This window comes from Micrasema longulum, unplaced genomic scaffold, assembly GCF_059751315.1.
Source record: "Micrasema longulum isolate JH-2025_06_02 unplaced genomic scaffold, ASM5975131v1 h1tg000455l, whole genome shotgun sequence".
NCBI classification, from domain to species: Eukaryota; Metazoa; Arthropoda; class Insecta; order Trichoptera; family Brachycentridae; genus Micrasema; species Micrasema longulum.
The window spans coordinates 263,906-279,407 of NW_028277654.1; the positions used below are offsets into that span (position 1 = coordinate 263,906).

The following is a 15,502-nucleotide window of genomic DNA, read 5'->3' on the forward strand; positions in this document are numbered from 1 at the left end:
TCAAAAAAATTTACTCGTGTGTCTATTATAAATTATATAGAACCGCGTTTTAATTGTTTAATCAATTTAGAAAGCACTTGTCATTATATTATTTTAGCCTGACTAATATGGAGACGTCCATTAGGGAACAATGAATCATTGTTTCGAAAGGCTTATAAGGCCAAATAATATAATTATTATTCAACAAGAGAAGAATATTGATTATATCGCTCATCTATTGTTGGTTTATTACGGACATGGTTTGAACTAAATATTAGCTATTTCAGTAACCATAATTAATTAATAGGGAAAACTTTGTCTATGTATTATCAGGTTGGTAAATAAAAAAATATTCATGCAATTATAACATTTAATAGAAATATATTTACAATGTCTATTTTCTTTTGTGTTGGATTTTGTCTTTCTCGGTCTTCTTTGTTCCTGCATCCATCAACATTTGCATAGTTTTTCAGCCGTTTTTCGCTGTCCATTCGCTCTACATGTCCAGACCAACGCAGCACCCATTTCTCGATTTCGTCGATAATGCAAGGATCCCGACTTGTATGCATCTATCGTACATAGTTTTACCACACATTCGCCAGAGATATCAAATATCGACAGTATTTAGCCGTCTTTCACCATCTAATAATATGTTTATATCAAGTGTGATAGGGAGATATCACATCCTACGAATACCGATAAAAATATATGAAATAGATTTAGAAAAATTAATTGTATTTTTTTGGTAATCAATTTAGATATTGAGGAGAAATATTTTCATTTAAAAAAATAAATTACTTAAAAATATACCACTACAAAAACGCGACATGTTTGGCCTTGATAATTGTGACGTCAATTTTTGGGACGATTTTCTATTTAAACTTAAACAGTCACAAACAAGGTTCAAAATTTACCCAAATCGTGACGTATTAGGGGTGTGACCAATGTAATGACCCGTTTCTTTGGGAATCTAAAATTATAAATTAAAAAATATTTTTTTACGCTGCCAATGAGTAATAAGAAATATTTTCTTTTACTCAGCAGTATATCATATTTCATTTATTTAAAATAAAAAATAACTGAAAAATATCCCTAAAAAAGTATTTACATTTGTATGTCCTTTTTTATCATAAAATATCATATCTAGACTATTATACTTGTTTTTATTTAGATCAATTCAGCGACGAAAAAATCGGCGTTTATTAAAAGTAAAACATAGTATTATTATGATATGTTTGCAAAACAGTGAAGAAGGTAAAAAATATTAAATTAAGCTAAATTAAAATATAAGCAAACATATTAGGTACAGACTATTTTCACTAGGGTATAACAAAAATCTGTTTTGAGGTAGACAGCATTTTCTTTTTTTTTAAATGTAAAATATACAGCATATTTTTTATAAGAGATTTCCAAAGATAATTAATACAAAATTGAATAATAAATAAAAATATTATAATCTTACAAAAATTAATAAACTAAAAAAAACAATACTGTCAAAGTACATGAAACTGAAAAAATAAATGAAACTGATAAAAATACTCATAAAAAGATAATTTACTTGCATTGGATTTCTGCCGTAAGATTTCCCTTGCTAATTCATAACGTTTTGATCCTCATTAATGTTAATCTGACAGATCGATCTATTATAATGAAGAGAAATTGATTCACTTAAATATTTTATTTCGAATTGCATGCCATGCCATTACAATTCACAATACCCCAGCCTCATGATACGATACGGAATTCGCTTTACAGAAGTAATCATCTCGTGAAACGAAGGTACATATTTATGAACAGATCATAGTTTGATCACGTAAACAGTAATTAATTTTAAATTCTTAAAATATTTTCAGACAATATGAGTCGTTTTTTAGTGTATTGCAATTTACTCATTTATGCGAATCAGCAAGTTTAAAACTTTCATAATTTGATCTGAATAGTTAACCAAAATATGTTGAATGAGATAAGAGGCTAGTTTGCACCATAAAAAAATATATTTTTTAAATTTCGTCAAAACAATTTTGTCAAAATAAGGTGAATAAGTTCCTTTGTCTTAATTTTTTAATGTAATCATTTTTTAAGAAAGCGAAATAATGTTTTAACTCTTCTTAGCAATTGGCCCTAACTTAACTTTAAAAGCATAAATAATATGGAATTTTATAATGTATCCAGGGTGACTGGAATTGAACCCGCCATAGAAAATTCGCACATAGAGGAGGTCATTTGCTAATTATTGGACCTTACTTTCCCTACCTAAAGTTTTATAGTTTGGGAGATATATCAATTTTTATACTTTATTGAGATTTTCCCCAAATTTGATCTTCAAGCTTTCAGAATTTTTTTTTTTCATTATTTTAGTATTTTTTTATTATTTGTTGGTGGTCCTATGCATTTGTGATTAAAATACGTTGGAACTTCCCCCAAACTAGGGTTGAAACATAAGGTATAACAACGCTTTAAAAAAAACAAATAATCAAATTCAACCTAAAATAATTTTTAAAAAACCTCTGTTTCAATAATTTATTCTACTATAATTTAGTTTCCATGTTTTACCTTTTCAATGGTTTTAAATTTGTATTCTAAAAGTGAACAACTTTAAAAAAATACATCATTATTTGTGTAATAATATTTTATTTTTTAACCCTGGTTTGAGGGAAGTTACGTATTTTAATCACAAATGTTTATGACTACCAACAAATAACAAAAACATACTAAAATAATGAAGTTCTAAATGCTTGAAAACGAGGCAAACTAGGGTTGAAACATAAGATATAACGCTTTAAAAAAAACAAATAACATTTTTAAAATTAAACAAACAAATAATCAAAAACAAATGTTTATGACTACCAACAAATAACAAAAAAATACTAAAATAATGAAGTTCTAAATGCTTGAAGGTATTGAATATTGAATTTTTAAAAATAGAGTACAAAAATGTATATTTCACCCAAACTATAAAACTTTATTAACATATTACAACAGAGATGAAGAACATTTAAGAGAAGGTAATATATAAGTCTAATCATCTACAGGGCTTATGACCTGTCAATGGCTGGTTTAAGTGGCCACTTTACACACTGTGTAACATTCACTATTCTGCCCATATACAGAGCCAGGGGTCGACCTCAAAAATGATAGGTGAACGCGCCGACCACTACACAACAAAGTGGACTTATTTTCACTCAATTTCCTTATTCAGGATTATTACCCGAGACCAGCCACCGAGTCGAAAACACTTTTTTTAAAATTATTATTTTTATTTTTTTATCAAATTATCAAGTCCTACTGAACTGCATAAAATGCAGTTCGTCAGCAGGGTTTATAGTTAAGTTCTCATTTTTTTTTTTTGCACCACAACAAGCCAGGAGGCCCAATTACAGTGGTGAATTACATCACAGAACACCCAGATTTGAGGAAAATCACATTTTAATTTTTGTGTTCTCACCGGGAATCGAACCCGGAACCTACTGTGCGTGAGTCAAGCGTCTTGACCACTACACCACGGAGGCCGCATATATATATATCCATAATCTTTTCCCTTAAATTCTATAAACATATAAAAACTCTGATTATTATGAAAAAAAAGAAAATATGTATTTAAAAAATAAAAAATTGACCAAATAAAAAAGAAAAACACAAAAAAATTTCAATATAAAAACCACGTTCTAAAAGCCAGATTCTCAGCAGACGTCTTTCTCTTGAGCAAGATAAGTTTTTTTGATTTTCATATTTAATGGGAGCATATTATACATTTTTGGTATATTGTACTCTCGTGTACAGGTTTCTGGTTCTATTTCAACCATATAACTGTATTCTTCTTACACCCGTACACAGGAATTTAGTGAAATCAATAGAAAGCTATTTTTAATTTAAAAACGTATATAACTCCCCAAATAATTTTACAGGAAGAGTCGAGGAATTAATTATCAATAACGGTATAAAAATAAGTATTTCTTTATTATCTCATTATAAAATTAAAAACCACAGATAAAAAATGTCTTACGTATGCAAATAGTAATATATAACGTTGTCTATGCTAGTTTTCCTTACTGTGTCAGTAGGTGAACATGTTTATAACAATTTATTCCACATATTACATATTTTTACGTTGTTACTTCCTTACTGGAAAGTAGTTATATTTATTTAATCCAATATGTAATACAAATATATAGTTTACAAAAGACAATGTGTATACAATAGGTACATTCAATATAATTTCCTTTTTATTTATGGATTTAGCCTCTTCACTGGCCCGCAGGTACGTTCCGGAGTTTCAGTGTATTATTAATTTTATAAATAATAGTACATACTTTCACATCAATTGTTGTGTAAAAATTCAAAAGAAATATGAAAAAAGATTCTAAAACATTCCTACATTCATAAAATGAGAAAGGATTTTCAAGAAACTAAAATTATATTCTGATATATGAAACATATTCCTCAGCTTCCTGTGTAGTCTTTTCAGCAATCCATTTATGGACTAGAGTTTTGAAAAAAATGATTTTCATTTTGCTTACCGACATGTCAATACTTAAAAAAATGTATAGCTTAGGGCTTAGCTTCAAAAGGATTAACAATCGGAAAAGGAGGAAAAAGGAAATATTAGCTTCATAAGTCATTAACCCTCGGTGGTGGCGTAGTGAAGCATGTGTCTAACCTGCATGTCGATTTTATATTTTTGCAAATCTACTATGGTGAAGGTGTGTAGTGGTATTTGCATGTTGGTGTAGTGTTGTTGTCCTGACGAAGAGACGGGTTACGTCTCGAAACCGGTAGACAGTTAAGTCGGTGAGTGGTTTTATACAAATTTTATTAACATAATATATTTTTATTATCATTTATTTTTTATTATTACGTATTTTCTCCATAGATTATGGTACTAGAATAGTGATTTTTACACGATTTTGATTTGAGCACGATCAAGACTCTTTGCCAATCACATGTGGAGATAAAACGGAAAACAAACCCTTATTACGAATATATAAATAGCTCAAAAAAGTCCAAAATAAATAACGTTTGTAATTCGTCACGAAAAAAATGTTTGTTCAACCAACTAATAGCAGGCAAGCCAACGTTGTGGCAGGACAACGTCTGTCGGGTCCGCTAGTGAAGTAATATAAGTACTGCTGTAATTAATAAAAAAACGAAGATTGAAAATACGTTGGATTTATTTTTTTTATTACAATTTTATCAAAGTGTTTTAGAAACGCCTTTGAGGACACAATATTCCTCATGTAGGTCAGCTGACCCAGTGACACACTACACACTACAAACTCGGAGCGTTGATTCTATCAAAACAGACCAGTCATAATAATATAATTATTTGCGCTTTTATACATTCAAACTGCTCGATTATTATTCACTTCAGACAACCTACATATATAATGCGATGGCTAAAACAAATATAAAATTTCGTAGATCTTTATATTAATAATAATTGTTTAACAAAAATAACTTGACATGAAAACATGTCATAGTAAAAACAAAATTATGTTTTTATTACTGCCAAAATATCATGCGGACGTCCCCACAATCAGGTGCGACCGCACAATAAGGATATTCATCATATTTAAATAGGACTAGAAGGTCGGATTTATTTCGACGGTCTTGTACAGAAGATATATTTTAGCTAGTTTCTAACTCATTATACGTATATTGGTCTCTGGATTAGCCCAACCTCCAGCCTATCTTTCTTAAATATCGATGTTGAACTGATTCAACATTCAATATTTTATTGCATAACTACAAATTTAGTTTTTCAACAATGCAATACGAATCATTTATCAAAAACAATGCACTTTACGACCATGCACCTATGAAGAACTACCTTATTTGCTACACATTTTTTACATATTTATTCAACATGAAATAAAATCATGTTTTCTCTTCTCATAATTCTACTGGTATATAAGAGTTAATATTTTTTATTTATTGTTTCAGATTAATTTAATGAGACAAATGCTGCCATGGAAGGATTTAATTATATTTCAACCATTCTTGTGATTTCGCTTTGTGCGTTAAGCGCATCAGCAAAAGGTAAGAAACCACTTTTAAAATAAACTTAATATTAAAGTTTAAAGCCTAAACTTGGCTTCGTAAATTTCTCAGAGCTAGAAATTTTTAACCTATTTGTAAAAGAGTAAGAAACTATTCTTGGACCTTTGATCCTGAGTCCACAGAACTACCGCGAAACCACAACTCGTCCCTTTTGTGTGTTAATTTATATACATATATCCTCTTTGCTTCCTATGTGTGTGTGTGGCAGGGGCAAACCGTGTATAGAAGCGATTATGCGCAGCTTACCATTATATTTGACTATCCAAAATAATGCTTTATGGTAACTTTATTTACAGAAAAAAAACTAATAATTGCTAATTCTTATAAATCACTGTCACCATTTGTATTTTTCTCCAAATATCAATAAAGCGCACCCAGCGCCAGCAATGAGCCAAGGAATTAGTCGATTACTCCAGCTTATTTCTTCATACAAATAAGTGTACTTTATTTTGAGCATCTTAAACCCAGTGGCGGGATCGGGCTTTAAGAGTTAATTTTACTTACCTTAGAGGATGCGCTGTATGACTTTTTTTCATACAAACATATTTCCATATTTTCTCTCTAGGTTTTTTTTTTTTTTTTGCACCACAACAGGCCAGGAGGCCTAATTACAGTAGTGAATTACATCACAGAGCACCCAGGCTTGAGAAAAAACACATTTTATTTTTTTGTGTTCTCACCGGGAATCGAACCCGGAACCTTCCGTGCGTGAGCCAAGCGTCTTGACCACTACACCACGGAGGCCGCCAAATTGTGGGGGGTAAAGGGTTATTGTGTACTGTACTGCTACAGCGATGATTCTTTACACACTAAAGATAGCAACCATTCCGGATAATTATCATAGATAGCGTCAGCATAGACTGTTCCACATTCCAATATACAGGACCAACCTGCCAATGGTTATGCCTGTTGGAAAGGCTATCTCTATGTTGAACAAGATCACTTTCGACATTGACATTTTTCACGTCTCTGAGGGAGTTTTTCGTTACAAGATTCTCACACTTTTTAAACATATTCTTCTCTGGATATTATGTATACTTATGTGTTTTTTTTATATATTCCTAATTTTAACTTATTATTTATGTATGAATGAATTAAGATATTCCATTTTGTAATGTACATATTTATGAATAAATAAATAAAATTTAATTGAAATTGAAAATTATTTTAGAAAAAAAAACCTGTTATATTTCTGTGTAAAATCTGTAATGTAGGTAATGTATTTATTTTAGATACTTCTAAAAAAAGATGTAAATTTGAAAAACTTTGTTAAAAGTTAGACCAAAAGTTAAACCCTTACTTTTCCATAATAATCTCAGAGTAATAATGCGTGAGACACTTATATTATAAATGGGAATGCGTGTTTGATTGTTTGCTTGTTTGTATTTGCGACATTTTTTTGCATAGAGAAAGCCTGAGATGTGAGAAGTAAAGTAGGATACTTATTTTATATTCCAAATAAAAAAAAACTATGAAAAAACAAATTTATACATAAACAATGAGCAACATTATTTGAAATTAGTAGGTGGTGGGATGTCAAAAAGAATAGCTTCGAAATTAATTATATTATAGTGAATTTTGAATCGGGTTGTAGTCCCGTGGCTGGTGTCTCGGACTCACGGCTCAAAGGTCCGTGGTCCGAATCCACTTGATTCTCATTTTCTAATAGTGTGTTATTTACAACTCACTGAAAATGGCCCTCAAAATTAAAAATTGGGGTAGATCTTGAGAACGCAAATATGTATTTATTTATGGATTTTAAATATGTGAACATAACAATGATGCGATGTCGCCATGTACTCGACCGTCGTATTTATTTTCATGGCGATAGATGAAAGATCGGCAATCGATACAAGCTAATTTCTGTCCTGAAAAAACATATCATTCCATCGCGAAAATTCTTGTTGATAAACGACAAAACTAACTAATTTCTCCCTGATACCACATGAGCGAAGCCGCGGGTAAAAGCCATTTCACTTTATAAGTATAAACTATTTTGAACCGGGTGTTGGTCCCGTGGCTAGTGTTGCGGACTCACGAGCCAGAGACCCGAGGTTCAAAACCCCACTCTACCCCAACTTGATTTCCATTTTCTAATAGTGAGTTATTTACAACTCGTTGAAAATGGCAACCAAAATTTAAATATTTGTATAAGAACGCTAATATTTCTTTTTTTCTTTTAAAAAAAAAAAAAAATTCAAAAACCATAATTCAATCAAGACGCTTTCCAATGATGCTCTATCTACGGATATGAAAGTTTTTTTAAACAAAAACCATCACCATCCTCCGAAACGACGCGAAATACCCCGCATCACTAATCTCTTTTGGTAAATCATTAAACATTTTAAATCCTTTATGGTACAGATTGTTATGAGTTGCCAAGATTATTGTTTTTGGGACTCTGAAACATTCTTTATGTATCATTTGTACCTTAACTTTTCAGGTGACAACAGTACAATAATTAGAAATGGAAGATGTCCCCCGCTAATGAAATGGGGCGTTTGCCCGACGGGGGCACTACAGTGCTCGGGGGATGCCGACTGCGGCTCAGGGGACTTGCGTTGCTGTGAAAGCCCCTGTGGCGGAGTTTGTACTAAGCCGCTATTTACAGGTAAGCTTATTTGTTTAGTAACTTCATAAAGATACCGATAGTGGTATGTGTATTTTCTAGAATGCTGGCTCAATGATCAAAGGGATCACTCCCAGGATTTATAATACAAATTTAGATGTGAAATTTTGTAACTGAGCCCATTGTATGTGTATTGAACTAACTGTCAATTTTAACGAGAAGTAAACTCATTGCATGTAAACGCATAATATTACATTTCTGTCATCAGTATAATCCAGACACCTTTTTTTTACCAGTTCTTCATGCACAAAACATCGGGGCAAGCTCCAAGCGGATTGCGAAGGTTAAAGATCTAGGCATCACTTTTGTGAGTTCCCTGACATTTCATGATCAGATCGAAACAGTTTGTAGTAGTTCGTTGAAAATGTTAGGATTCGTCTTGCGTACTGCCAGGGTTTTTGGTAGTACACGAGTACTGAGAATTCTTTATAGCTCGTTGGTGCGAAGTAGACACGAGAGTGGCTCGATGATTTGGGGACCGTGGGAGTTGAAGTACTCTCTTATGGTGGAGAAGGTTCAGAAGAAATTTATTCGGTTTCTCTACACGAGGGAGTGCGGATATTATCCATGGCTTTATCCCACTGAGTTCGTCCAGGGTATGCTTGGTTACAGCAGTTTGAAGACTAGAAGGATTGTGTATTTAACAACGCACTTCTTTCGATGGTTGCGCGGTACTATTGAAAACCCTGAAATTATGCGGAGCATTAGCTTTTATGTTCCGGATAATTACCTTAGACAGCGTCAGCATAGACTGTTTCACACATTCCAATATACAGGACCCTTCCGATAGGCATAACCTGCCAATGGTTATGCCTGTTGGAAGGGCTATCTCTATGTTGAACAATATCACTTTGGACATTGACATTTTTAACGTGTCTGAGGGAGTTTTTCGTTACAAGATTCTTTTACTTTTTTAACATATTATTCTCTGGATATTATGTACACTAATGTGTTTTTTTTATATATGTATCTTATTTTACCTAATCATTTTAATTATTTCTATATGTATGAATTAATATATTCCATTTCGTAATGTAAATATATATGAATAAATAAATAAAATTGAAAAATTGAAATTAGGCAAAAATCTCATAGAGTTAAGTCTCTGAATCAAAAGTTTGTCTATTCTGTCAGCCGGTTCACACCAGCTGCAATGGATCAACTTACATATATTTTTATAAAATAATTGGAAATGAATCGTTGGTTTATTTTCCATTTCAGGCTGCGAGCATTTGCAAATGGCGGCTAGCCGGCGCGCGAGGGCGCTGGGCGCCGAAGGGCGCTCCGTGCGGATACCGCGCTGCAACAAGGAAGGTGACTTCGACCCCATCCAGTGCGATAACGAGATCGTGGGCAGCTGTTGGTGCGTGGACGAGGCTGGCTTCGAGCTGCCAGGAACCAAAGCACCAGCGAGAGGACTAGTCAACTGCACAGGTAAGACTAACGCATGATGTTATCCAATTGATTCAGGATCCCTAATCATTTGAGTGTATATGTCTTTGCTTTTCCTTTTAATTGAAACAATTGTTTCGTTTCTAGTTTTATGATACTGTCTAGCATATTGTATATTTCGTTATAATTGTATGTTTAAAATGTACTGGGCCCGTAATTTATTAAAGTAACATGTAGGTTATACTGACATTTGAAGATGCGGATGTGATGTTTTTAAAGTCCACATCTGGATGCGGATGCGGAAATATAATATGAAAAATACGTTTTTTAATCAAAACATGATACTAAAATACGAGTATACCCATTTTTATTACATGCTCTCATTGAAATAAAATTAAACATCAAAAATTGTCAGACACAAGAGAAAGACGTATGGCAAAGACCGGGTTTTTGGAACGTGCTTTTCTTAATTGAGTTTTCATTTAAGATTTTGTTTTTGATATTTTTATTTTTATTTTGTACGTATGAGAAATAAAAAAACAGTTAAAGAATTAATATATATGATAAAATGTAATGAAATATTAGTTATGAGCAACTACGGATGAATTTCATTAATGCTACAAATCATCATTGTAAGGATGGGTTGTTGCCTTAGCTTAAAAAATATTTAAAAATCAGTAGGATTAAATGTTTTATATTTTTTTATAAATGAATTAGTGTTAAAATATTTTTTTTTAAAAGACAAAATTTGTCATTATCTGTCATTAAATGACGGATATCGAAAATGATGCGGATGAGAATGCAGATGTCTAAAATGATGCGGATGAGAATGCAGATGTCTTAAATGATGCGGATGAGAATGCAGATGTCTAAAATGATGAGGATAAGAATGCAAATGTTTAAAATGATGCGGGTGAGAACGCAGATGTCTAAAATGACACGAGAACGATACAGATGTTTAAAATAATGCCGATAAGAATGCAAATGTCTTAAATGATGCGGATGAAAACGAAGATGTCTTAAATGATGCGGATGGGAATGCAGATATCTAAAATGATGCGGACGAGAATGCAGATGTCTAAAATGATGCGGATAAGAATGCAGACGTGTGCGATTCCTAACATTTCTTTATGAAATAACTTCAGAACCACGTTTCCTAATGATATTTGGATTGTTTGTGCCTAGCTCCCGCCGAATGCGCCGCCGCGACATGCCGCATGCTGTGCCCGCACGGCTTCACCCTGGCGGAGGACGGCTGCCCGCAGTGCCGGTGCAGGGACCCGTGCGCGGGGGTGCGCTGCCCCGGCCAGCTGGCCTGCCAACTGGAGGAGGTCGCTTGCCTCAAGCAGCCCTGCCCGCCTGTACCGACCTGTGAGCCACCGATAGTAAAAATAACAACAGAAAGAAATTGCGAACAGAGTGTAATTTTATGAGGCAGTAAAAAAATATTATGGAATGGGAAAAAACATTTATGAAGAAAAAAAACATAATTCTAACTTTAGTGTATGATTGTATGACCACATTTCACCGAAAATTACCTGTGTTCTAGAAAGTGTTCATAATATATAAAGAAGCCATTTTTGTGAAAATCACCTCAAGGGCGCTGTACAATAAATAAATATCCCAGCACGTCTTGCAGCTACAGAGCGCATGGACGGTTGGTATTCTAGTTCCTCGTTTCCAATTAAGATCAATTAAAAATTATAACAGACAGGAACTAGATTACCGTATGCCATTTTTGTGAAAATCACCTTAAGGCGCTGTACAAAAAATAAATATCCTAGCACGCCTTGCAGCTACAGAGCGCATGGACGGTTGGGATTCTAGTTCCTCATTTCCAATTAAGATCAATTAAAAATTAAAACAGATAAGAACTAGATTACCTTACGTCTTGCAGCTACAGAGCGTATAGACGGTAAGAAATCTAGCCCCCATAATGGTTAGATTCATCAAAAAGCCCACTGATTTATTTATGCTTTAATTAAGTCGGTTTGGAACACCTTAAAATCTAATATGAACTTTTAATATCATTACAATTTTTTATCAAAAATTCTCAAAAATATATATTTTTCAATCAATATTTTAATATTTGAATGCTTTATATTTCTTCAGGTGCCTCATTGTACAGCTTAGATCCCTTGTACAATAAGTTGACTCTGTTTTTCTCCTCATTGGTCTCACCAATATTATCTTCTTTTATCTCTAGTTTCATATGCATGACATTGTTGGTTAAATTTGATTTTATGTTACTTATCCCCTTAATTATTTTATGTATAAAAATTGCTATACTATATTTCATTTACATATTGCTTTACTGTAAGCGAGCCAATTTTTTTGTGCTTTAGAATACATATTTCTTTTGAGTATAATCCTCATCACCTTATTTTGAAGAATTTGTATATTTTTTATTTCCCCTCCGAAATACTCCGGACACCAACCATAAGAAGCTAATTAATGTTTGATTGTACTCGTAAAAACACCTTTCGTTTTTATTTTATTTCATTGGAAAGCTAACAGACATTTATAAATTTATAAGATACAGTTATACCATAAATATATATCATAAAGTCCAATTAGAGGCTTTCACATAATATTGTTATTGTAAATGTTGTCACATAAAAATTATTCATAACATAAAATAACTTATTAATAAGTGTCTATCGCAAGAGGCTAAATTAGCAGTTCATAATGGAGTTCTGGTACCAACCCTAATGTATGGAAGCGAAGCATGGAGTTGGAAAAAAAGGGACGAAAGTAGACTGAATGCTGTTGAAATGCGATCCCTCAGGCGAATGTGCGGAAAAACAATGTATGATAGGTGCCCTAATGTCGAAATTAGAGCAGAATGCAAGGCTGAGTTAAGCATTATCGACAAAATTAAGAAAGGTCTTTTGCGATGGTTCGGTCATGTGGAGCGAATGAATGATGAAAGAACGGCTAAAAAGATTTATGATGCGAATGTGTCTGGTTGTAGAAGTCGAGGAAGGCCGAGAAAGACATGGCATGATCAAGTACAACAAATTCTTGAAAGTGGTCATGTGAAAAGTCGGAATAATCGACGTGCGTGCATGAGAAGATGTATGAATGTGAAGGAAGCAAAGGAAGTGTGCCAGGACAGAGTGGTGTGGCGTTCTATCCTCTCTGCCTACCCCTCCGGGGAAATGGCGTGATGGTTAGTTAGTTAGTTAGTTAAAATAACTAATCATACAAAACTTATAATATTACTAGAAATGTAAATGTGATACATATTATTCAAAATATTTCTACTTTTGAATATTGGTCACACAGTTGCACATTATAATATATAACACGACTATAGTTGACCATACAGTATACATTTATTATTTGCCTACATACAGAACTGCATATAACCTGCGTAATATAGGCTGCGGATTCAAGGCGCAACATCATAACTTAAATTATTTTTGGAAATTTTACTTTTAAAGGAAGTTAAAGATATGTTATTAATATCAATTCAATTTAATTTCTGACTACACATATTGCAGGTTCTATTTACAAATGAATTTTGAAAAGATTTAGTGGAACATTTAGAAATTTTAAAAAGAAATTGGTTTCTGGTCTACGTTACTGGGACTCTAAATTTGATAATTGATACAATCACACCCGTGGTAATACTTTTTCGCCAGCATTTATGATTTGGCAGATAATCAAATTTTTTTTTTTGCACCCTAATAGGCCAGAGGACGCAATAACAACACTGTTAGATCAGTTCAATGCCTTTCAGGCGTTGAGCAACTGATAACAGAGGGAATTAGAGTTTAATGGACTGTATAAAAATTGTTACTCACTTTTGAAGTTCTTCCGATTGTTTCTTATATGGAGCACTTCACTATTGCTGTAGCACGGATTCCGGTATCGTGTAGATGATGATAAACTGTACAATTTAGTCTATTTACAACACACTAACTTCACTTTGTACGAAATATGCTGACGCAGTATATGATAAAGATTAATCAGATAGGAAACTTTTCACATGTGACTTGCTCACAGGACGGTAGAAGCACAAGAATTTGAAATAGGAAGGATTTGAGTAGGAAAGGAATATTTACAGTTTTATATGAGTTGCCAGTATAGAAAATAGAAATTCAGTACGTAACATCACAGAACACCCCGACTTATAAAATCACCTTTTTTTATTTTTGCACTCTCGCCGAGAAATCGAACAAGAATCTTCTTATACGTCTTAACCACTATACCACGAAGGCCGCCATGTCAAAAAAGCAAGCACGTTGTTTTATTATTATTTTAAAAAAATAAAAAATATTAGCGTTTTTACTTATGATTTAACCAAATATTTCAATTTTGGTGGCTATTTTCTACGAGTTGTAAATAACTCACTATTAAAAAATGTAAATAAAATTGGGGTAGTGTGGGGTTTGAACCTCGGACCTCTGATCCGTGAGTGCGCAACACTAGCCACGGGACCACAACCTAAATCTAATTTTATATTATTTTTTATTTCAGTTTATAATCTCGTTTTCTTTATTTTGGTAGCTGTTAGCAAACCGCTTGGAGTTTATCGGCGGGTTTTTGTTCTTAATTCCAGGAAATCATTACATTTAAACTGTTCATTAAGATACGGCTATGCGTACGCTAATTGTATTTCCAATTTGTGCAGGTAAAAGAGGCCGAAGTTTGGACAATATCTGTCCCGTAGGAGACCCACTAATGATATCGGATACCCATCGTCCCTTCCTGTGCGGGACAGACCCCGGAAAGCCAAACTGTCCACCGCTTTACCAGTGCTTCGTTCAGAGAGGTAACATTTTTTAAATTTATTTAAACGGCGTAAACTGCTTTTAACATAATATAATAATAATAATCATCATCGTCATTTCAATCGTCTGATATATGAAGGTAAGATGATCTATCTTACGCTCAGTTCAGGTGCCTGTCAAGGAATAAAAAATGTCCATAGCTAAATTTACAAAAAAACTTTATCTTAGAACGTGTTGAGTTACGTTCTTAGATAGATACTAACCTAACCACTTCTGTAGCTCAATCACAAATAACTATCGACGTGCTAATAAGTCACGTGATAACAATTTCTCACCATGGTTGTTCATCGTATTCGCGATCATAATGGAACATCCGTGAACACCTAATATTAAATGTCAGAATATTTACGTTTCGCGACGTATAATCTGCTGCGCAATCACATATTCAAATTTCACCGATGTAAATATGCAAAATATTCCAAAACTGCTATTTTTATTTATTTATTTATTATTTATCAAGCTATTCATCGCCATAGTAATTGTAATTTAATTTTCACTTTTTTGTATTAGATACTCCTTACTATTTTGCAAAAGTAATATATTGTATTATTTTTTAAAGTAAACGCCGAATTTTCGCCAATGAACTGTATTTTAGGAGGAAAACAAAAAACAAACCGACACGAGCGTTGACTTAGAAATTACACAC

At 33.0% G+C, this 15,502-nt stretch overlaps 1 protein-coding gene across 1 annotated transcript in view; it reads left to right on the top strand.

Moving 5' to 3' along the window:
* LOC148281467 (uncharacterized) overlaps positions 1–14,837 on the top strand; it is a gene marked incomplete at its 3' end in the record, with an annotated part of 88,120 nt that extends 73,283 nt beyond the window's left edge. The window contains exons 2-6 of the mRNA XM_088226674.1: positions 5,920–6,015; positions 8,480–8,647; positions 9,887–10,099; positions 11,243–11,428; positions 14,697–14,837. Coding sequence (XP_088082800.1) covers positions 5,946–6,015; positions 8,480–8,647; positions 9,887–10,099; positions 11,243–11,428; positions 14,697–14,837 — 778 coding nt within the window. The remainder of the gene's footprint in view (positions 1–5,919; positions 6,016–8,479; positions 8,648–9,886; positions 10,100–11,242; positions 11,429–14,696) is intronic.
* Positions 14,838–15,502: the final 665 nt, after the last annotated feature.